A 25,639-nucleotide genomic window follows, 5' to 3' on the forward strand; every position below is an offset into this window, starting at 1 on the left:
AGAGCATAGAATGAAGTACTGTAGATACAATGGAGAAAATAGTAAAAGGGGATCATTTTAGAGACAGTTCACGGCTGAGCTGAGAAGCCTCCGAGGAACTGAAAAAAGTTACGTTAAAATCTAGGGTTGTGTCAGCAGCAAAGACAGTGTTTTTCATTTCAATTCTTGCAATGTCCACTGTACAGAATCTTTAAAACAGTGCAATACCTTGCCAGTTAGATTTCTTACATTTGAGCTGAATCAAGTGAAAGACTATACTCTCTTATTACAGCATTTCTCCCTCATTTCTCCCCCTCAATACCTTCCACTCCATTTTACCTAATTTAGCTTCCTCTGATGTCTCCATTTCTTTCTCTGCGTCAAACAACCTCTCCACCACAATATTTTCCCTGTGACACAGTCCTGCTTTTCAAAGAACATAACAGCCATCCAGAGTGGCAGCCTGAGAACTGTCACTGAGACCGTTATAAAACCGTTAAGAATGGACCGTTACACCCTAACCAAAGATTGTTTTCTTTGAAAACGGTTTGTGAAACAGCAATTCCAACAGTGAACGTGGCCAAACTCTTGATTGTAAAGACTCAGATGTAAGATCTCTGCATTGTTTATGCAAATAAAACTGTAACCAACGACATGCATGAGATAGAATGACAAAAGTCGTTGGAGTTAGTCTGATAATGAAAACAGTAAAAACAACCATAAGCTAATTTCCGCTGCTAGGAATATGAAAATTGTCCACTCAGATGTGAGGGATTTTAGGTCTTTTTCCATTTCGGGTGACACCAACTATATGCAAAACCTGAAACCTCCTAATTAGAATATGCAAATACTGTCTCACAAAGACAAAGCTGCAACCATACACGATCTGTAAATAAGATAGGCAGCTCTAATTTATGGTGCACCTTCAGTGTACAGCAATGCAATGTGATCTAGCCGTGTGCAAACACACACACACATATACTGTGAATTGTCAAAGAATATCAGAGCACCCCTGAAGAATGCAAGAGTGGATTGATCATTACAGACAAGCGCACACTCACACACAGAAACTCTAGTGGTTTCCAGTGGAGCAGAAATGCCATTATACAGTTAACTGTACATTACAAATGGGCTGCCAACTGTCTCTGGAGTATCACATGACCACCTATGCCTCCTGCCATTGGCTGGCTGGAGGAACGGCATGAGTATCAGGTTAGCGATTGATTGGGTGATGTGTGGTGGAACAGATGGAACAGAGAGGAAGTGTATTCCCAGGAAACCACACCAAACCATCGGGTTTTTCCACAGGCAGCAGAGGTAGACACACACATACACAAATACACACTCCAACAAGACAATTCCTGAATCTACACCTCTCTTTTGCTGACTGGTTCAGGCTCTTCCTGTCTCTCTTTCCAGCCCTCACAGACTATTCGGTTCTGCATAGATCTTCATTATGTTTAATTACCTTCTCAGGTTTCACTGGAATGAATCCACATGTGAGTGATTTGGAAGGTACTCTTTTCTTTTTTTAAATTTTAAAACCACTTTTTTCTTATCTACAGAGCACAATGAACTCTGAAAAGTCAAAATTTACATACTCTTCAACGACAAGATTTATATCTGAGCTAAACTTAAAAAAAAAAAGGAATCAATAAATAAATCTGCAACACTGCTTTACATAGACCAGATTTATGTTGTTTCTGGTTGACAATAGAAAACATTAAAGACAAATAGAATTTCTGAAAAAACAAGAAATTTGTTCAGGAGATCTCGCAAGTAAGCAGCAAGCAAATATATCCAACATGTATGAGCAGGTATACTTTTATCTATTTTCACTCAACACCTGACACGGTCATCATTGTTTGTGATCGTTTCTTTTTTAAAAAGTTTAGCAAGTGGCAGCAAATTTCTGGGCTCCTCCTTCTGTCTGGTCATGAGAAAGCAGGAGACAAGACACTACATCGGCTGTACAACAAAACGGCGTTAAGATTAGGAACATCACGGCTACTTAGTATTGCAGCTTGTTAAATAGAGCACTTTTTCTTTTATATTTGTAAAAGTGCTTGTAAAATTGTCCTGAGCTGGTCAACCTCAGTGACTTAGCCATCAAGAAAAGTGACAAGGAAAAAGGACATAAGCACTGTATCAGATTAGTATGTAGACCTTAAAAGTGGTTGCAGAGCAAACTACAAGCCTCAAAAAGTCTTTAGGAAACTCCCATAATTGATTAGGAACATTTTTAATGGAAAGAAAAGACTTTTCTACTAACATGAGAAAAAGAGAAATTGCCTACTGACGTGGAACATACTTATTGTAAGTCGCTTTGGATAAAAACGTCTGCAAAATTACCGTAATGTTATTTATTTTTGTTTCTTTTTTAAAATCCCTTTTTGATCACACCTGGCATCTGATTTGACTACTTTTCCTTGCATCATACTCTAGCACACGCCTGGTTGAGAAACACTGTGGGATTTGCTCAATAAGACAACAGGTAAGTGATTCTATTCACCAAGAGCATTCTAAGCTGAGATTCTGGAAATAGTCTCATTTCATTTTCTTTGCTGAACTTTTCAGTAAATATTTCATTATTTACTTGAGAGAAAAGACTTTCTGTAAATCTCTACTCTCTGGGTTCATCCAACAACGCCATTTTTCCTCGGAGGAAAAAAATAGATTGTTCAATATTTCTCCACCATTACGCAGAACCCAGAATTTGAAGAAAATAAACAAAAACAACTGCAAATAGCCTCATGGAAAAACAGCTAGAGGAGCTCTTTGTGGTTTATTGTTTTTGTTAATAACTCTTCAGTTGTTTGAAGGAGCCTCATGCCCTCTGAAAATACATAAATGCTTTGTACCTCTTGGAAAAAGTTATGATTTGGCTGCTATGTACAAGTTAAAGATATTGCCAGATGTATTCAGTTCATTCAGGATTCAAATACAGTCATCATTCCAAGCTTTAGAAAAAAGAGCCACCACCGTTTTTTCTCTATATTTGTAGAATTTGGTACACTATGAATCATAACCAAGACAATTATTATCCTTTACTTTGGTTCAAATTTTACCTAAAAAAAATTGAGCTACTTTGGATAATAAAAGTAAGGATAACTAACCTCACGGAGCTCATCTTTTACCTAATCTGCCATATCTGCAAAAATGATGCTTTTTGGGGTGAAAAGGTATTTGTTGTGGTGCACAATGTGCAGTGAAATTTTTCCTTGTCCTGCTACCAACAAAATAGGAATCAAAGTTAAATATGATTAAGATTAAAGCCCTAGTACAATAATCACACACAATTAAAAATACCTATTTTTAAAATGTCCAGTATATAAAAATATAAGGTAAAAGGTGTCTAAAATGTACAATATTAACAGCCAGAAGGTGAAAGTGGCATAGTCCAGTTTAACGCTCACTGTTGAGCAGACGGATGTCCAATGAATTGATTAAAAAAATTAATTCTCCAGGAAATTGTGCTCTACTGCATTTGATCTGTGAAATGTGAAGGTTTCAAACAATGTTTTGGAAACTTTGATGAATTCTCATTGCTTTAGAGTACGAGACTATTTGAACCTAATATCCAGAGGCAGTTTAGGTTTATATCACAAGTGAATGTTCAGTGGCTCTGCAACTGCTCGCAGTAAATGTAAAGGCTCTAATCATCAATCAAAAGACATTCTGATACATAGTACATGTTCACATTTTCCTTTCACCCATCCACTCATCCATTTTTCATACCTAATTCAGGGTCCTGGCGGATCTGGAGTCTGTCCCAGCTGCCAATGGGAGAGAGGCAGGGTACATTGTAGACAGGTTGCCAGTCCATCATAGATGCTCACATTTTCTTCTATGAAAATCTATGAACACATTTTAGAATCTTGTGCTTAACCTTCAAGGTAAACTTGATCCTGCTGTATTGTTGGATCGGGTCATAACAGTAACAACTCCGTTTTCAAAATCAAATTAAAATTGTTTTTGTTCCCGTGAACCTATGACAGTAACATGCATGTGACAAAACTGCGAAAACATCAACTTTAACAGGTGTGAAGAGCAGTTAAATTTAGCATCAATTATCCCTCAGGATTTTCAGAAAATAATTAGCTTATTCGGGGGGCATCTTAGCCACTCAGTGTAAATCACTTTCATAGGATTAATTATGTATGTTTTCTAAAAGGTGCACCGCATCCTTAAGATTTTAACTCTAGGTTAAATCCATGACCAGGAAGCACTACTTTGGTAGCCTAAATCCATGTGTAATCTCTGTCAAGGAAATTGCTCCCATGTGTGTTACTGCTACTGACAGCACTATTAAGTCCCTGTATTAGTAGCATGCTGAAACACACAGCTAAACAAACAAGTGCCACATCTAGCTAACCCTGTGTTTGCCCTGAGGACTTTACACAGGCTGGAGATACTTGCAGATCTTTCATACATTAGAAGGTGGGACGTGGCAACTTTAACAGCCCTACTGATTACAAAAGACCACAATTCAAATGTCACAGATATACATGTACCTGTAGGAGCAATGCATTGTTGTTTTGTAGACATGTAGTATGAAGGTGATATGGCTTTAGATTTTGTTTTTAAAGTTAACTTTTGTTTGCTCTGTACCAGCATTCAGGTCCTCACGTTGAACTGGGACGTAATAGCATGTACCAAGCACCAAATGACTATTTGAAAGTGCAAAAACCTGCAGTTCCTCACATGGACACTTTTGGCTGGCTCCAAAAGCACCCAATCTGTGACCCTTGTAGTTGTTGTGTCAGTCAAATCTGCTTCTAGTTAGGCTGAATCCCCTCTTGATTTAGAGTTTGTTTCTGGGCAAGAAAACACCAGTCAATTAAGGTCACTCTGGGTTCCATAAGTGAGTTGGCGTTATCTAGCTTGTACATACATCCACTCCACACCCCGGGCAGTTCAACAGTAGGCAAACACAAACCTCGTCGCTGTGTTTACACAATCCATTTGGAGATCTCCTCGTCTGCTGCTGAACTGGAAAATGGCTCTCCTGTCCCCGAGTGTGAGACATCTCCATCAACTTCCATCCAGCTGCTCTTAGGCCTCCGAGCTGACTTCCTGTCAGCCATAATTGTAGACCTTCAGCCTGAGAAACATCTGTCTGCTGACAGGTCGGTTTCAGACTGCATAGGTATCTGGCCTACTATCTTTCCTGTCTCTGAACTTTTTAATTTAGTTTACCAACCTCCGAGGTTCAGCCTGCACAACCAGCAATCTGTTTATCCCTCTTAAACCATGCTGCTGTTGTTAAGAGTGCTTTATACTGGCCTCTTCTCTGGGTCCTAAGGTGGGTCTTCCCCTTCATCGTTGGTCTCCTATGTCCTTCTGTGACCCTATGTGTTCACAGCAAGACTTCCCAATCTACAAAGTCTCACATTCATCACCTGTTCCTATGGCTAATCTTTCTGAACTGCTTTGACTGACTTTCCAACCCCCTTCCACCTCTATCCGCATACCCATTGGCCGACTTGCTCCTGGTTTTTCAATTTTGGGGAGACCATCTAGGAGAAGTTTCCATCAACCATGTTTTTTTTTTATTTTTTTTTTTTATTAATACTTCTGGATGAATATCAAAGGGAGTTGGTTTTGAGTGGGACTGAGTTTTCCAGGATATTTAATACCTAAACAGTAAATTAACTCCTCCTATGATCCCATGTCCTTCCTCTCCTAACACAAGATTTCTATGGACAGTGTTAGGGACACGAGAGACATCAAGGAGACGGTCGGTATATTTGTGTGACAATGGTAAAGATGGAGAGGGTAGGCCTGGTCACTATGCTCATTTGTGTTTATGTGAATGTTTAAAAAGTGTAAGTCTCAGCATGCGAGAGATCTTTCCAGTGGCATATAATAGACGTATATAAAGGCTTTGCCTATTGCAAATCCCCAAAGGCAACAGGCTAACCTAAACATTTGGCTGTCAATCATTATAAGCACCAACTGTGGTCGTGACCCGGGAACAGGAAGAGGCCTTGTTGTCCCTGAAAGGATCCTACTGTGCTACTCAGGAGGGAGCTGTGTATATAGAGATGTATCTGCGTTTAGCTTACTATTCATCTTAGTATATGTTTGTGAGTGACGGGAGTTCAGAAAAAGTTGTACTTTTTGCAGCTGACTTCAAAGGTCAGCTTCAGTCAATGTAAGCATAGTTATTTGAGTTGAGTTTACACAATTTTCTCAGAGGAATGGTATGCCTAAACAGCATTGTAATCAGTCAACCTGAAATCAACCTGTATAACACAAAATGGCAATGCATCTCACAACCTTTTTTTGGTTTGTTTAACCAGTCCACATTAAAGAGTTTCTTCTTTAATCAGGAAATTTCCATACACCGATCCATGCTGCCCTTCGTATTTATGGGGCCACCAGAATCCCTGGTTTAATGTTATCACACGCAAAAAGTGTGCCACTGGTTTCAATACACCAAGGTGTACAGATTTTAATATTCAAGAAAAAGTAAGCACTTTTATATAAAAAGTAGTTCCAAGCAGAATCCTTGTGTTTATAGAATCAGAAAGTTAGACTGGTTCTTACCAACTGATTAAGTAATGTTTCACCTAATTTCCACAAGAATTCAAGAAATACATTTGCACATATTTAATTTTATACCTGTGTGGAAAAGCTTCAGCCCATGGGCTGTAAAGATGGATATAGGAAGCAAAAACATACCCTACTAATTTGCACTGGAGCTTAACAAAACCAGACGAATTATGTTACCTTTTGCTGATTGTAGCCACAAGCTAACAAACATGGGAACGAGGATGGAGATTGGAATTTATGGTTAATGTACAAAATATCATCAATATAATACCTAACAGGCAAGCTGTGTGGTACAACTTCTACTTGATGCCAAGTAGAATGTAAATAAAATACATTCAAATTGGAAATCATTTACAGAGGAAACCTTCCCTTTTAATGGAAATATAAAAACAAACTAGATTAGAAATGAAGGGTCTGTTGATAAATCAATTTAACAAAATTGAATAAAACAGGCTAATGAACAGAAAACCTGACAAAGGAAAAAGACCAACATAATTTTAGAAAAATTATTTCAACATTGTGGCTACTCCCTGTAAGACACTTCAGCGCTAGTTTTCATTTAAGTCTGCATTAGTTGCATTTTTGGTTATTCTCTGCTGTAAACGGTTTGGTTCTTAGTTTTATTTGTGAATTCATGAAGCCTCTCCCCAACTCTACCGGTCCTTTACACTGTTATGCTGGCCATGTGACATCAAGCAACTGAAAATAACTTTTTCCAAGTTATTTGGCTAAAAATCCTTCTGAAACTTTGCATGTCTGTCAACTCTTTATAGAAAAGTTTCTACATGCTGTAGTGATTCAAGATGACAAGCAAATAATATAACCTCCAATATTCTGTATGTGAGACTGTGGAATCTGAACACTTATCCAGGTTAAAATCACTGCTCCTTACAGAATTAACTGGTTTCCATCCCTGACATTTCAACTCCAAGACGACTTAATACAGATTAAAACAAATGGTGGTGGTGAAGTTGGGAATTTTAAGCTACATGGCCAAAAGGAAACCAAAAGAATTAGAGAACACATACACTCACAGTAGATATGTTTTTAAAGAAAGGAGCTTTGTTTGTCCCCAAAAAAGAAAGCTACAAGCTACTAAACAGATGCTTGCTCATTCACTGCAATTTATCTTCCAGCACACTTGGGAAGCCTTTATAAGCTCCGTTGGTGGGATGTAATGCAAAAAGCCACATCAACTTCCTACAGGAACTCCTGTTGCGTTTCATCTGGTTTGTGTGCTTAGAAAGCTTATGATGTAGGATATTAACATGTTTTATATTATAAAAATAAGCCCCTTTTCTTTGCAAAGGCTAATGCAATCAATAATAAGGACATATTTTCTTCCCTCTGTCAGTATTTGCGTCAGGGGTCCCGAGCAAATGTCAGTTTTTTCGGAACATCCTGGTGTGTGATAAACTATGTGAAAGGTTGACAGAAAGAGTGTGAGAAAAGGAACAGACATAGAGACAAAAACACATGTACTGTGTGTTTCTCTATGCCAGAGAATGAATTATAGGGCCTGAAGTGTGTGTGATTATGTGTGTGTGTGTGTGTGTGTGTGTGTGTGTGTGTGTGTGTGTGTGTGTGTGTGTGTGTGTGTGTGTGTGTCCTGGCACGTGTGAGGTGGTGTGTGGGCGTCGAGAGGGAAAGCTCATAAAACCCATGATCACACTGATGAGGTCACAGGGAGTGAAACCGGAGAAAGCCTTTCATTTCCTGTCTCATTCCATCCCTCTTTCTCCTACCTCTATTCATCCATCTCTCCTCTGCAGTCCTGTCTATACTTTAACTCCTGTTTTTTACCGGGGATGTCAAAAGCCAAAGTTCTCACCCCTCTAGCTATCTGGAATTTTACAGTATGTGTCACAGAACACTGGAAAATAAGAATTTGGGGGAGGTTTTTTTTGTTTGTTTGTTTTTTAAATTTGACAGGGGTTTGCTTTTAGCTTTAACAAATGAGACGAGAACGAGTAATTCTTGGATTTCTAAATTAAACTCGTCCCAGTTGCCCTCAACCTTTTACCACTTTTGTGTTCACACATGTAATGTTGGAATATGAATAATTAAAGGTGTGAATGTTGTAGTGATGCACTGTTTTTATAAGCTGTCTAAACTGTATACAAAAAAGAGAAAAGCTTAAAGTACACATAAACAACTGAAATCAGATTTATACTTGGTATATTAGACTTAGAAGTTGATTTGAATACTATTTTGTTTTAAAAATTGGATAATGCTCAAAAATGAGCCAGCAAAACACCGATTGTTGTGGAGGGCATTATGAACAGACACACAGAATACAATATTCATGTTTAATGAATTATTTCTAAAACAAAATCTTCTGAGGGAAACCTTACCTGACTTGCTGACTAAATCCAACTTCTCTTGGCATTTTAATCTTAATCTTTTCATTTCCCTTGTTGAAAATCGAACACTGAGACTGCAGGAGCCAACAAATCCAGCATGGCAGCAGAACGTCATCGGGAAGGGGAAGACATTATATATCATAGAACAAAGCAATAAATGGTGAAAATAAGGAAAAGGTGTCTAAATACCATCAGCACAAAGGTTACAACCCATAAATGTCCTGTACATAGCAAAATTAGCAGAAACTAAGGACTTACCTATAAAGGGATGTGTCTCTGCAGAGATACTAATACTCACTCAGTTCTGAGGTCAGCTGTGACACAGCGAACTGAGAAACCAGCATGAACCTTTGCTATAACAGCGTGGCACGGTGTAACAGAAAATAAAGGAGATGAGAAAGCACCAAAGCAATAGAGAATGTGACTGGATATATAACAGTACCCCACTTACAACCTAGCCTACAGCTTCTCTAAATGCAAAAAACCTACAGTATTGAATGCATTTATTACGACTAGCACAGCTTTGAAATTTATACATAATAAAGGAAAATGATCCTTCCTTCCTTCCAACACGTTGCTCCTAGACATTCATGTAATTTATTTCATGTGATTTTGTGTGTTCCCGCGATTATTAAAAGCAATGCTGTGATCTGTAATGAAAACTAAATATTTTATTCTAACGTACCAAACTTTTCTTGAACTTTTATTCCCGTCAGTACTGCAGCCTTTATTGGTTGAATACAGCCCTTCGTACCTCGAATATTTTTTGACAGGTGGTCTGAGAAATCTGAATAACAAAATAACCTATATTCTCACTTCAATGTGTGCTTTTTCAGGATGCATTCACTGTGAGAACTATTCTCTCTGCAACTATTCTCTCTGCTTATACTGAGATTTTCCTTATCTTATTCTTATTCATCCTGACTTAATCTTTTTTTTTTCTTTCTGTAAACGAGGGCACTGCAGAAAAGGAATTTCCCGCAATGGATTAATAAAGTAATTCTGATTCTGATGTGTGGAAAAAAAAGAAAAATGTAAAATGATTTCGTTCCTACCTTTGTCTCTTTTGTTGGATCTTGAACAAAAGATTACAACACCGAGCCTTGCATGACTGCTAACAGCCCTCGTCTTTAGAAAGATTAAACAGCCAACACATATCACAAATGAAATAGTGGTGTCAATCTAATAGCTTGCTTACCATTGATTTCTCTTAACACTTCACATAGACCTCAAGGCACACTTGAATTCATGTCGTAACACAACAGCTGTGAGCCAAATGTATCAGAATACAACAGAGAACTACACAACTTCTCCTGCAGATACTCTGTTTCTTATCACAAGCTCATCACTGCACGATGTTTGACAAAAACTCAGAGGGGCAGCGGTAGCAGGCTGCCAGATTGCCTGTCCCATCTGTGGGCTCACGTTTACTGGAGGGAGGAAAATTAAAGGCGGGTGAAGCAGGAATGGTGCTGAGGGAAGCTGTGTCTTCTTGGACAAGTGCACACATTCCTCAAAACAAAAACACTGGAAACATTAAAACAAGAAAGTCTGCCAAGCTTATCAAAGCAAACAAAAGATAACAAACTGACGAGAGCAGTTAAAATCAGATGATATAAGGCTCTCTGATCTGAAAAACGAGTGCATGTTAAAAGACAAAGAAAATCGAGAAGAACCTAAACTGTATATGTTTTGAGCTTTCTCAGATCATCAGTAAGCAAACTGCCCCTTCTGATTAATCTTGATTGAACGTGTCTTTGTGTTTGTGTGTATAGAATATATTCCATTTGTTGGCCCAAAGGGAGAAAGTGAGGCAGCAGCACTAACAGTGATTAGGTAATCTGTATTCAGTATAATGTTTAGCACAAGGGACCTCAGGCTGTCCCAAAACCATATTTTGTGTATTCTTTATTTATTCCGGTTTCATAAAAACAAACAAATTAGATAATGTGGACGGGGAGTCTGGGATTAATTTTGAAGCAGCTGATTAGAGTGTGTGTGTGTGTGTCATGGGATAATTGTGTCTGGGACTGTGCCTAAAAAGCCTTCAGGCTTTGCTGTCTGGGAAACAGAAAACCTTCCACCTTCTTCTTCTTCTACACTATCCCCGTCTTTGCCTCATAGCAGCTTCCTTCTTCACCATACTGATCCATGCCCCTGCCATTTTGGCGGAAAAGTGCACAAAGAGCTTTGAAAAAGAGCAAAGTATATGTGAAACATTTTATTTTTAGGACCTCACCTGAAGATAAAATGTCATTTCAAACTTGTTTAAAGGTACATGGTGAGTCAGTAAACAACAAAAAACACAGAAGATGCAAAAACGTGTCACGACAAGTTCAGAGCAGCACAGAACAAAACCTGCAGAGTTAGTTCAACTCTGTGAATACTGTTCAGATTTATACAGATAAATAATAGAAGCTCAATAATGCAGGTAAAGTGTCAATAATAAGAGGTTCCATCTCTCACCAGAGTCACTAACAAAGAAGTCAAAAGAGTTTTGCTTAAACCAGGTGTTCAGTTCCATGTTTACTTCCACTCAAAAATATTTGTTTAAATTCTATTTAATTTGGATTTGACCAATTTTTGGCTGCAATTTAAAAACTACAGCAGCACACAAATTATTGTAACATTTGCTGACTGTGTGTTATTATGACTGCAAAATAAAGGACAACTACAATAAAAAATACCCAACAGCTTTCCAGTTAGACTGACTGTGTTTGCTCTGCTTGTACAAAAAGAAACAGATCAAGTTTGTACTCAAACTCACTTTAAACATCAGGAAGCAATTTGTCCCTCAAAATCTGGGTGTAATTTACCTTAACAAGTCAAACCCAGCTATTGAGCATAGTATTATATAATATCATTCATGGGAATGGACTGAATTTATTGCAAGACCCTGATCAGATCCAGCCCAATTCGTCCTCTCTGAATGTCAACATTAAGGACTCGGACCTCCACCCGCTCCCCAGGTCCCAGAGCCAGGCTGCGACGGCGCTGGCTGACAGGAAGCTTGTCAAGAGTGATGTTGCTCTTATGGATAAGGCCTGAGCGGCCAACACCGATATCTACAAAAGCTCCGAAGAGAGCCGTGTTGTCCACCCGGCCAGTCAGCACTGCACCCACCTGCAGATCACTCATCGACACAATGCCCCGCTTAAAGTCCGCCTGTCCAAAATCTGGGGATGGCAAAAAAAAGAAAGGGTTAAGAGAGACAAAGTTTAAACTTTAAGGTGGCAAGGTGGAAGTTTTGTGGGAGAAATGACATCAGATGAGATGCAGAAGAGATGGCAGCTAGTGAAAATGTTTTGGAGGTGGTAAGGGAACAGCGGATGCAGAAAAATAAGGGGGTGGGGCAGAAAATGACAAAACAGATATTACATTACAAGCAGTAATTTAACACTAGTGTCTACGTGCAGCACTTCCACATTTCTCAGTATCTATTCACCCCGAGTTTCCACGCCGCCTGTGCATAAGATCTTTTTTTTTTCCTTTCTGTACCATTAACACAAACAAGGAAGGCTTGTGCTTCAGGAAATAGTCTGGTCCAATTATCCTCCCCACAGCACTGATTTCATGCGGTAGCTTCAGCCCATCTGTTTACTCAGCTGAGCACTGGCTAGGAGGCCAAGTGAAGTTTAGTGCAACCGAATAGGGCCAACCTGAGAATGAACTTTGAAGCTGCGTTCCTTAATTTTAAGAAGAGTTGGCCAGCGCTAACTGGCTACACAGGCTTGACTTTTTCCTTCTGGGTTAGATGAAACTGTATGAAAGAGGAGAGTCTGATAATAAGGCAATGGAATGATTCTGCATTTAACTGACCAGTCTGACGGGAAAAAAGAAAAAAAAAAGAAGAAAAAAAATCAGGCATCAACTGTAAAAATACTCCCTGAGGCCAAGTTCATCAGCTGAGATCTCCACTTCTGTGTTTGTTTTGCCACTGCAAGGCAAAGTGATTTCACTTATCCTAAATGTTAATATTATGTTACCAGACTAAGTGAACATAGCACTGAGATGAAATTAATAGCAATTATATCTGGGGCGAAAAATGTTTCTTACTTTGGTTAAGTATGAAGTTAAACCAGTACAATCCTGTGAATTCAAGTTCCCATATAATATCATTTGTCTATTGTTGGCAAACTAACATCTATAATCTGGGTAAATTGGATACAAGATGTGTACAAAGACAAAATAAAAGAAAGAAAAAAAGAGAGACAAATGTGACAGATTTTTCTTAAAGAAATAAATACGAGTTCCAGAAAAACTAAAACTCGGTTTGTTTATATGTGCTCGAACTCAGGAGCTTAAGATTAAGGAGAAAAACAGTTCTTGGTGCATTTGTGTTTGCTGTCCAACAACACAGTCTGCTGGACCCATCACAGCATGTCAGAAACATACTGCCTGTATTGTTGGGCTACAGGGAGGAAGCCACAGCACTGTCAGATCCTATCAAGTTACACTGCCAAGACATGCTGATTATAGTCAAGGCAAGAAAAGTCAGTGTGTGTCGTAACTAGCAAACCAGTCAGGACACATACAAGTTTGATTTTCTGTTGGTCAGTAGGGACCTATAAAGAACATTATGAGGGAAAGATGAGAGACGAGCAGAGGTTACTGTGACTGTTTGATTGCAGATAGCTGCAGTCTGTGAGCTTTTGTGTGATTCAAAGAATTGACTGTTTTTTTCAAAAAAACTAATGAAAAACAATGCGAAAAGAGGATTCAGTTTGCATTTAGATCAACTAAATTTGTACATTTTAATTTGTTTACTAATTAGTTTACTTCATATAAATGAATCAACTAAGAAGTATTTAAAAAAACTTGCATTTTGACTCTACATGTTAAAATATGCTGAATTTGGTTCCCTTTGCAATTTTTGATGTTTTGAAATGTTAACAAAGCTGAATTACTTGTGCAACTATGAGTGGCGAGAGTCTTACTTTGTCGTATGTCAAACCCTGGGGGCTGCGTGAGGCCATCTATAATGAGGCTGAGGGTCTCGGGTGTGGTGTCCACGGACCGGGCGAGTTCCTCGATACTGCTCGTTTTAACCTTGTTCTCCACACATTGTTGCAGGCCTGGGCTGCCTATTTGCTCCACACTCCCACCCACAATGGACAGAAATCTGGACAGGAGGTACATGAACAAAATATATATGAAATGCTACGCAGTGTAGAAAGCTTTCAATGTCACTCAAGAAGCCTGGAGAGAAATTAATGGAGAATACTTCAAGAAATAACATGACATTTTCCCCTAAAAGAGTTCAGGCTGTTGAAGAGTAAACAGTGGTCAAAAACCAAATATAAACTTTCAAGATCAAATTGTGAAAACTCTTTCCCTTTATGTTTGCACAACTTTAAATAAATAACTGCAACAATTTCCAAGGCAATAAACAAAGAAATAAGAGGTGGACTGGTACAGTCTGACTGCATCTGTCCTCATTAGCAAAATACTGAATATTTTTAGTGTCATCTTTGAACCTCTGAACTTGCAGAATAATTTAGACAAGACTTAACCTAAGTGACTCTCTGTAAAGTGGCTGTAACTTGGAAAAATAACTGCCTGGTGGCAAAAATAATTCCCAACTTGAAAAACTGGAGGTAGGGAAATTGTAAAGAAAACTGTTTGAATTGACAAGAAACAGCAGCACGCTATAAACTAATGGAGGTAAAGTTAGGGGAAAGGAGGTTGGCAGCAGTCATCAGCTGCCAAGGCGGAGTTTTCCGTTTCATAACACATATCTAATTTACACCGTGGTAAATCAGGTCCATCCACAACGGGCTGTAAACGCCCTGACACCTTGTCTCATGACACTCCCTGTGTGCTACGATTGGACAGCATGTCTGCCAACCACAAAGGTCTAACTTTTTTCTAGCCTGATGTCTCACCCTATAATGTCCAGACAAGCAGTCAGATTGCACCGTTACAAATTTAGTGAGCTTGAAATATAAATCCAGACTAATTAACCGGTCTGAAATTTAAACAGACAGACTAACAAACTTGCCCAGAAGCCAAAGTAGGAAAAAGGGGAAATGGAAAAATGATTTGTGTGTGTCCGTCTGTGTGTTGTGCATACTGTATATAAAATTTACAGCAGACACTGTTCACAGCTGGCGATAGATGTGAATGCATTTTCCTCTATGCATATGTTTATGTGTGGACCAGTTGGGTAGCGTCCATGATGGATGTCGCTCACTTGTAGCCTGACGCCAAACAGACTTCGCAGCTGTCTACCCCATGATGGACACAACAGGTGGACACACACGCACAAAGTTGATTCATGTACAATGCTGCCCAGAAATGCTCATTTGGCAGGAGTAGGGGCCATGCTGATGTAACACGAAACAGCTTGTGTACAAACTTTTGTATGAGACAACTGTTCCTTTAGAGGCTTCACCATCAAAATCACTTTCCAGAAAAAGGAGAGGAGCGGAATCAATCCCTCAACGCCAGTAAGCTAGACCGGTACAAAATAGTAGCCTTTTATGTGCCAAAAATGGCTCAGTGGTGAGGAAACGACACCTTTGGAACAAAATGGATGTCTGTCTAACACTGAGGTCTTCTCTCCTGTGCCTCCCAAAGCTTCTTCTCTTTCCAACCATGTATCTCTTTCCAGGAAAATAAATGCTTGTGTCTAATGGCTTTGCAGTCTAAGACATACCATATTTCTCTCCTGGTTGGAATCCAGTCAGGGAAAGAAAGCTGATAAATATTTTTCAAGATAGCAGTGCACATTTTGTTCACCTAAGGAATATACTTTAATCTATTGTATTTGAACAATTTACAGACAGTTACTGTTAGTGGTAAATGGAAAAAACAAGCTTTTGCCAATTGGTATTCAAAACCAATCGAACTTTAAACTTATGAGCACATCACCAGTTTGCAAATACAATTTGGGATCATCTCTTAAACTAGAGTGGCAACAAATATTCAAGACTTGAGAGAAAAGGAACATAGAGGAGAGATGGTGGGTTCAACTTTCAAGTATGTTTGTGCTCCCCATCTCATTTTTCAGAGATGTGTGTTAGTATTTAAGGGGTACCAGGGGTCCAGAGGCCTCCAACACTCTCAGCTCGTACTTATATAATTACTGCCACCACTGTGCATGTATATGTAGTGTGTCTATGTGTGAATGTGGGGTTGGGTGGGCTGTAATATAGATTTTATCCAGGCCCACAGAAAGGACCAACTCTGTCTTTTGTTGTAGAAATATTGGGCCCCGACTGCAACTTATCAGAGAAATATCCCTCAGAGTCGAACCCCTTTGCCTCAGACCAGATTACTACTGGAACACTGGAATCTGTTTTTAAAAAAACAAAACATGCTTTACTGATGTTTTTATGTGAAACATTCCTAAAGAGTTGAACTTCTACAGTTAAAACACTTGTGTTACCATTCAAGACAAAAAAGTTTCCCTTTTTGCAAAGAGCTCCCACATTTTCTGAAACAAGAAGAAACAATCGTTTCTGTACGTTTGCGTTTCTGCTTTTTGCATGTGTGCGGATATGGTTTCAAAAAGAGGGTTGATGTGTGGGCTGTGAGCAGTAATGGAGGATCCAGTTCCACCAATGTGATGAACATGATATTCCTTATACACCATAAGGACACAACACACATGCATGCTTAAACACATGCACACAGCGTTGCTTCACAATCTTCCCTCCAAACCGGCTATTTTAATCAGTTGTAGGTGAGGATGCAAAAAGATCCATGAGACATCTCGGAATGGCATTCACTTTGAGGAATCCCTCCAATTTGAGTGCTTTTATATAAGGTTTTAAGGTAGTTGGAGTGTTTTATAAAGAATTTCAATGTGTTTTAAATTAGATTATTTGTCAAAATGAAGTAAAAAGCTGAACATGAAATAAAACACTGAAATCTCAAACTAATGCAGTACTAAGGAACAAGAAATCATCCAAAATCACAAAGCCACACAGGACAAGACAAACAACCAAGCGCACACACACACTCCTAGGGTCAATTTAGAATCACCAATTAACCTGAATGCATGTTTTTGGACTGTGGGAGGAAGCTGGAGTACCCAGAAAACATTTGCATACACGGGGGAGAACATGCAAACTCCACACAGAAATGTCTAGCCAGGATTCAAACCAGTAACCTAAAACTAACTAGACATGACAGCATGTTTGGTGTTCTGGGATTTTTACAGCAGAGGCAGCAACAGTTAGGGAACAAAATGTTGATGGCGGAAATAAACTTTGCTAATGTGCGTGGTATCTGTGACGGTAACCCTAGCCACTCATCTCCGATGAGCAAATATTCTCTGGTTGTGACATGCTGCAAAAGCACTAGTGGTCCTACTTACACGAGTAAAGTGAAGCAAACATTTGACTTTAATATTCTCTTCCCCTAGTTAAATTTCATACTCTTGTAGTATCCCATATGTGTGTCTTAATTGCATTCAGATTTCAATGGACTAATTTAACACAAACTTAAAATAAGCCTCCCCTGGATCATTCCCCTGGTTTAAAATGTCTTCCTAATGCAAAGTAACTTTAAAACATTCATTTTTTAAAGATCTGTGTAAACAATGTAAAATCTCTTTTACGCCTCTAAGAAGGAAAGGAAGCTGAAGACCTCAAGAGAGCTTAATGGAAAGATGAGAAAGAGAGACATATCAGTCAGAAAAAAAAGTGAAACCTGAAAAATATCAGAACTTTAAAGACACATATATGCTGTGTGATGGGGAAAAAGGTGTGTAAAAAAAGAAATAAAGCAAAAAAAGAAATTGTATGAAAGAGGATGGGGTTGGTACTTTGTGCTCTATTGTTTCTGATCAATGCAGTCTACCATATTGAACACACAAAAGCATAAATCCACAAATACACTTAGCCACTGGTCTGAAATGGGAAGGACAAGGAAAAACAGTTCCATAAAGCAACATCAATCTATCTGCATGTGTGTGCACAGAGACACATTATCCCACACACATGTACTTAGGCCATTAAAGGCACATCAACATGAGTGGAGCAATGCTTAAAGCCACGAGTGTCAGAACTTATGTAGACTAAACACAGTTGAGTGACTACAGCTGTAGGATAGAGGATCTACACACAAATACACACACACACACACTGACACACACACAGAATTCTGGGGCAGATGTTCAATGTGCTTTTGATATCAGCATCAGCAGTGCTAACAATCATTTCTCACACAAGGACGGACACACACACACACACATACCACCGCACACACATACAAAGCCAACGCCTCCTCTCTTGTATCCCATGTCTGCGTAAATCAAATCAGAGTCCTCCACCACTATAACCAACCCCATATGAGATGGTGTCAAAATCAACTCCATCTTAGCCTGAACATGATTTGGCCAGTGGGGTAGGCTGATGTACAAGTGTGAGAGTGTGTGTTTGCATGTTAGTGTGTACTGTACCTCTGTGCAACATGGTAGGACTCTGGGTGTATACAGGTTTGGTCCAGAGGATTTAATGCTGTTGGTATGCTCACACCCGTCTTTCCCTTGCCCTTCTTAGCTGCTGGTACAGGCTGAGGTGTGGGTTTGACACTGTTTGACCAAAAAAAGAACTTTATTATCAAAGGGTTGATATATCTCAAGTACTTGAATCTAAACCTGCTATGTAAGCAGGCATTATTTCACCCAAATATAAAAGTGATTAATCAATTTTGTTTAAAACCATTTGCAACATTGGCCTGTCTTTGCTCTATGATATTTACACGTTTTAAAACCATCGCATTAGTACAAAAGCACCTTGAAACTATGTCTGACTGAAATGCTTTTGCCTGTGCAGGTTTCCATATTTGTATCCAACACACATGTGAGTGTGTACCTGTGTAAGGTTTGAGGGTTGATTCTGATGAAGCCAGCACACTGTTGGTAGGTCTTGGGCCCCATGCCTTTGACCAGTTTGAGTTGCTCCCTGTTGTTGAAGGGACCGTTCTGCTCTCTCCACTCTGCAATATTCCGAGCCCGGCCCGCATTTAGGCCCGCTACATGCCTTTGAGATAACACAAGATAGAAATGAAGAGAAAACCTCACAATATCAACTTATTTGGATCATTTCTGAAAAATAATGGACTAATCAGTGTTTCATTTTGAGGTTTTTCTTCTGCACTTGTTGCAAATACAATGAAACAGGACCACTTTGGGAAATTCAAGTTCAGTTTCAAAATGAATTTATGCAGTACCTTTAATAATAACTAAGTGTTCTGATGACCTACAAACAAACGCATGAGAGTTTGTGACCGTGATCTTTTAAACCAGAATTGGAAACGCAAGAAACAGGCATGAACCAATATTCACTGTGTATATTTGGCCAGTTTTGGCCAAGCAAAGAAGAGAGGTTATTTGAAACTCAATTAGGTCGACCACGTTAATGCCCACAGTGGGTGACTCATTCTATAACACACTGCTGTGTCAACACTCCGTATAATACCTCAGTCATCAACACGTCTGTGTGTGCTGAATGTGTGTCTGTGAGTGTAGCGTAAATGGTGGCAGGGATGGAAAAAGCTCTTTTGCAGAGCAGACAGGTAAACAGATGACCTGATGCCTGCCTTACAGTCCATGCCAGTTCATTTCATACCTTTTGTGTCAACTGCAAAAGTGTCTGTTGAATTTAATTTGTGCACTTCCTGTGCTTTTGAGGCCTGTATACATACTTCTAAAGTTGCAACAAATATTTGTGCAACCTGTGATTCTGTCATATACAGAAATGTTTCTCTGCCTGCTTGTGTAATTGTGTGTGTGTGTGTGTGTGTGTGTGTGTGTGTGTGTAACTTTGCCTAATCCTCTCTGTTGATTCCAGTCAGCCTGGCCAGTGGAGCCAGGGTGTGAAGCATTAGTCTAAACAGAAAGCTGGCAGACCTTATTGTGTGAGTGCGCGCATCAGTCATACTTCTGTGCATGAGTGTGAATGAAGCTTTGCCATGTTGTGACTGCAAAAGGAAAGTATGTCAGAGGTCTGAGCCCTGCTTCGTCTCTTTTTCAGAATTATTATGTGTGTCTGTATGTGTGCAGGACAGGAGAACGGGTGTGCAAAGATACACCTGCTTGAACATTGCTGTGCTAAAGTTTTGTGCACTTCTGCTATTCAAAGTCTGAAGTAAGTGAGATGACTTAAATCTGAAGAAAAACTGCGGCAGGTTCTCCAAAATGCTTATAACAAAAGTCTGGCCGAGCACCATAAAAAGCTCCAAGTGTGCTGAGAGGAACCAGTGCTGTTATGAAGTCATTGATAAAAACTATTCGTGGCAACAGTGTTTTTAGCACTTTAAGCCTCACACAGTACAGTACAGCATTCATCTTTCTGTGTCAGCTACCTCATCAGCATCTCAGAGCAGAGGTTAATGTCCACCCCCACAAAGCTCACACATTCCTGCACCACTCCATCCAGCGCTGCCTTCAGAGCCCCGGCTGACACATCATGCTTAGAAACATGAATGAGATAAAACAATTAACAAACACACAAATGTTTTTTTGCATACACACATAAACACATACAGTCAAAAGAAAAATTAGGAGTAAATAATATTAGGGTATTTGAATGGTTTAGAATTATATTAAAATAATATAAAATGTCTGAATACAGTGCTGCTGGGTTTTTTTTGGGGTTTAAATATTCTCCATGCTGCACATTTATCTTTTTTCTATTTTTCCTATATACTCAAAATTGGTCCTGTGTAGGTACAGGCACCCAAAGGGAATTGTGAAAATGTAATTCTGAAAGAAATTAACACGTCAACAATACAATAGTAAGCACAGTAAGCAAAAGACTACTTTATTGATGAGTAGTACAGCAAGTGAGAGTTAGAGAAAGAATCTGAGAATGAGGGCTGTTTGACAGACAGAGAGAGCGCAAAGGAAAAGAGAGAGCTGAAAATGTTTAAGTTGGCTCTCTGTAAGTTTAGATCCTCCAAATTAACATTCACACCTCTCAACAGCAGCCAATCACCTTCTAATCAGGATATATTTTCCAAAAAGACTGGAGTCTTTTTTCTTAATAAGACGCAAGGAGGCCAAGGAAGGGGAATTAAAAGAAAAGAGGAAAGGAAAGGGAAATAAACGAAACAAAAGGGAAATAAAAGGAAAAACAAAAGGAAAGGGAAATAAAATGAAAGAGGAAAGGAAAGGGAAAGGTAAGGAAAGGAAAGGAAAGGAAACCAAAATCAAACTGATCACAACAGAACACCCAAATAGATTTAAGAAATTCTATGAGGTCTTGCAGTTGTGCTGAAACAAAATGAAGCCCTAGACTGTGGGACATCGCCAGATTTCAAGAAGTCCAGCTGGAGCCTGATGCCTCAGCAACTGCTTGAGGATTAGCTGACACTCTAAACTGGACTACTGTTGTATCTGTGTGTCAGAGTGTGTGTGTGTGTGTACGTGCAAGGGTACGTGTGTCATGTGCATGAATGTGACCAAGACTAGCATGAGTAGTCCTGTAACACGATCAAGCTCTGAACAAACACAGACTTGTAAATAGATAACAACAACACCAGCCAGCACACACACCTCTCTCTGTCAGCGACAACAGGACAGCAAGACAGACGAGAACAGAAAGGGAAGATGGGTTGGACAGAGCGGCAGTCACTGTTTAATTACTGAAGTATTTTTTTTACAATCCTTTATTATGAATTATACTTTTATCTATCATTTTAATAGTTGTTAGTAGCTTAAAATTTCTTCATTACAATCTGAAGGACATGATTGTCACGTTAGAATTTTTTCCATCAATATTAAAAATTTTAGGGTGGAGTACATATTAATGGATTGAAGATATTGTATAAATTTGTCTGTAGTAAACTTGCAGAAACTCCTTTTAAATGCATTGATCTAAAGCCTAAATGGTTTTGATCGAAACGTATCTATTCATCCTGCACCAATGGTCATGCTAAAACAATAACGTACACGATGCTGATATACTGAACAGATTAAACAAAAACGATATTGTGACCCAGGACCCACAATGGTAGTTACAGTCAATTTTGTACATAAAAGGGTTCATTAATGCTTTGCAGTGCTTTACACAAGTTGCACTCTCTGAACACATAAAAAAGAAAAATAAGCATGGAAAGTACATTCCCCTTTGGTTCAGATCACTTCACCAATAGAGAACTGTCTACTTGTTCAATTTTTTCAATTCTTTTCACGAAAATAAAAAACAACGCTCATCATCTTAATTCTCAACTGGTGTGTTTAGTGCTCACTGTTGGACTGTACCATTATTGTCCAGCCAGGGGAGACTACAGCTATCCACTGAACTAGTCATACCTATATTGTGACAAACATACTACTACCATGAATTACCTTTAACATAAGCCAGTCTACAGTGAAGTGTAAATAACTGATATACGAGTGACCGGTCTTCAGTAGCACTTTTGGTACAGTGATGTAGGCTGAACTGCAGCTGATAAATCTGGTTCTGTCTATGGCTGTGGTCTCCCCCAGCTGGGCAATAATGGTAGAGTCCAATGGGAAGCCCTGAACACAACATTTCACAATGAAATTAATAAACAATATTTAAATTCTTGTAAAAAATAAAAAAAATTAAAAAAAAGAGAGAGAAAGAACTGTTTCTGATTTTAAAAGATTCTCTTTAAAATTCCTCTTTTGTTTAAATGAATAAAGTGGATACTGCTTCAGAAAGTGTTTACAATTTTCTGCATTGGTTTAATTTCCTTTTGAAAAGGCATATCTGTAATTACTGACTGTATTTAATTTTAACCAATTCATATTCTCTTTCCGCAAAGGTGCAAAGAAAGACAAAGAAGAGTTCAGGTAGCATTTTAGGAACAGTGCAGCATCTCCAGCGAGACCTTCAGTGACTGGTGTCTGGTACTCAAGTGTCTGGTTCTTTGTGAAAATGCTGCCGTGTTACAGCCAGAGGCATTTTGGAGATAGTAAAAATAACTTTCCAAACAAGAGCATGTTCCAATATAGCTAGGACTGAAAGATTTATGACTTCTGGTGAGTGGATATAGAAAGAGAAGAGAGTTAGAGAGGATGAAGAGGAAATCACCTGAAATGTCACACCAGAAAAGAATGTTTTCACATGAGAAAGGTGGAGGTGTGTGCAGCAGTGTGAGTTGTAACCTGCAGTAAAATCCCAATGAATGTGTTCTCACATTCTTATTGAAACCTTATAGAGGTGGGAGCTGCAAGAGAGCATCTTAGGTATTGTAAGTGCACATACAGAGGTGCAAATGCACTTCTGTACATAACTGCTTAATTAGTGTGGGAAAACTCAACTAAAACTGTAGTCATTCTGTAACAGATAACAGTAAAAGCAGGATAAATGTGAATGTGTACCAATAGGTAATAAACATCTTGCCACAGTGGAATCAACACAAATTTCAAAGCTTGTTTTTTTTACAGAATACAGAATCCATACATAATTCTTATTTTAAGTTGCAAGTGTTTTAAATGCAAACTTGAACAACCCTTAAATTCACTAAATATGTAGGTTATAGTTAGGAGCCATGTCTAAATATATATCATTCAAATATATATTGGCCCTAAAAGCAAAGTCTTGACCAACAAAAATCCCATTAAAACCATGCAGACAAAATTTTGGTCCCCACAATCAGAGGAAGTCCCCATGACTTGGTATTGAGTTTTGACCCCATCGTGTAAGAAAAAACACGTACACACACATCATTTTGTACAGTTATTCTTATTAGGGCATAGTAAAGCTAAACAGAAACCCTAACCTTCACCATTACCAGATCATTACTTATCAAACAAACCACAATTCACCCCTTCGCCCTAACCCTATCCAGTAGAAATGACATGCTGCCTAGCACAGTCTTTGGTTCCCATAAGGACTATTGGTTCCAACAAGGTCAGTGATTACACCAGAAAAAATCTTAATAAGGAAACAAAAAAAGACCACACAGACAAGAAATGATCAAAGTAAAGAAAAACAAGTCTAAAGGCTGAGGATAGTTTCAATGGAAAAACTCAAAAGAGAATTCTTATCAAGAATAAACTTTTCACTTGTCACCATGACTGAGCACATGATGGTTGCCCATAAAGTGAAGCTCTACTACACATTATTTACAGTTCCCTACTGCCTTTGCCTTTAGCTTATTGTTTTTTCATTATTTCAGTGTTTGTATTAGAATTACAAGGTGGTTTGAGGGCAGAGGTAGAGATGTTGAAATAGATAAGTTAAAATGGACCTGTTTCTAACCATTTCAGAAATCACTTCAACTCCCTCATTCCTTCGTCCCAACTGTCAGACCTCAAACCTCAAACTCATCCAGATCCAATGGACTGGATCCCTATGTGTGAAGGTCATGTTTGGATTGGCCGGAAACCTGCTAAAGTCAGCCAACCAATACGCATGAACAGTGCTTCTGTCTGCACCAGCAATACTTAAACACTGCTGAGTTACCACATGTCAATCAAAATGAGAGGTAAAAAGAGAGTGGTGAAAAATACAAAGAGAAAGACAGAAAATAAAACAAGCTTTGCACATTCTCAGTTATTCACTGAAAATCTGAAAAAAAAAAGAAAAAAATACACATGATACACATGTTCCCTAACATAAAGTATGTACATATCCTAAAACAACCAATTACAAGGGAGCAAAGAGCAAGAGTCAAAAAGCGATTAAAAAAAAGGGGGATGAAGCAACTGGTAAAAGTTGAGGTGTTGACTGACGATGATGAGATAAGTCTCAAGTCTGACAGCAGCCTAAATAAATATTAATCTTGTCAATAAGAGCTCAGCAAATGGAACCAAGCTGGAGCCATAATGGCTGCATGTGCCAAGAGCCTGAAGTAAGTAAATGATGGAAGGTTAGCCGTAAGATGATTTCAAACTGTGGAATCAAATGTCTTTAATGCTCTCTTCACTACCTCTTACCTGGGGACACGAGGAACTTATTTTCCTTTCTAAAAACTTTGGCTGGGTGATGTAAATGTAGATGAATATATGTGAGTTTAGAAACTAACAACCGTACTATCATTCAACTGTAACACCAGGGATCAGTTTATAAAAATAAATAAGAGCTTTAGGCTGTGGCTTAGATCAGACTTTAGTGACGCAAAACTGTGTACTTTGTCTCGGTCGAAAGCAGAGATAAAGTTGTTTGCTATGAATACTGAAAAATATAAACCTGTTTTGGAGTTTTTAAAAGAGATAATGACATGTTCACTTAACAGTAAACAGTTAGATTGCACCTGAATCTGGATATTCAGCAATGAATATCATTCAATGAATATCACATTGAACGTTTATTTGGTTGGTAGGTATCACATTTCCAATTCTAGTATTTGAATACTTACATCTTAAAAGTTTTTAAATCTATACAAAATTAAAAGTAATTAATTTATCAGCTGCTTTTATCAAAAACGAGCTGGTGAAAGATCTGGACAGCAGGCAGGCCAGTCCTGCACTCGTACACTTCTACTACTGTACACAGCCAAGCTGTTGTAATAGATGCAGGATGTGGTTTAGAATGGTCTTGCTGAAATATGCAAGGCCTTCTCTGAAAATGATCTGGATGGGAGCACATGTTGCTCTAAAACAAACAAAACTGATGTTGCAGTTGACAGTTCCAAAGGCAATAATGCACCCCCATACCATCAGAGATGCTGACCTTTGAATTAAGAGCCGATAACAAGTCTGGAGAATGCACCACATATGCGTTCCAAAAAAATTGGATTTGTCTGACCATAGAACAGTTCTCCACGTTGCCTCAGACCATTTTAAATGAGCTTTAGCCCAAAGAAGATCC

General features: G+C 38.7%; 1 protein-coding gene across 1 annotated transcript in view; it reads right to left on the reverse strand.

Annotated features, from left to right (window-relative positions):
• Positions 1 to 11,106: 11,106 nt before the first annotated feature.
• Positions 11,107 to 25,639, reverse strand: part of srbd1 (S1 RNA binding domain 1) — a 54,005-nt gene continuing 39,472 nt past the window's right edge. The window contains exons 17-21 of the mRNA XM_075479387.1: positions 20,217 to 20,323; positions 18,725 to 18,892; positions 18,310 to 18,441; positions 13,838 to 14,022; positions 11,107 to 12,076 (exon numbers count right to left, since the gene is read on the reverse strand). Of these exons, the coding sequence (XP_075335502.1) occupies positions 11,784 to 12,076; positions 13,838 to 14,022; positions 18,310 to 18,441; positions 18,725 to 18,892; positions 20,217 to 20,323 (885 nt within the window). The 3' untranslated portion in view covers positions 11,107 to 11,783. The remainder of the gene's footprint in view (positions 12,077 to 13,837; positions 14,023 to 18,309; positions 18,442 to 18,724; positions 18,893 to 20,216; positions 20,324 to 25,639) is intronic.

The sequence above is a fragment of the Odontesthes bonariensis genome, chromosome 2 (genome assembly GCF_027942865.1).
Source record: "Odontesthes bonariensis isolate fOdoBon6 chromosome 2, fOdoBon6.hap1, whole genome shotgun sequence".
NCBI classification, from domain to species: Eukaryota; Metazoa; Chordata; class Actinopteri; order Atheriniformes; family Atherinopsidae; genus Odontesthes; species Odontesthes bonariensis.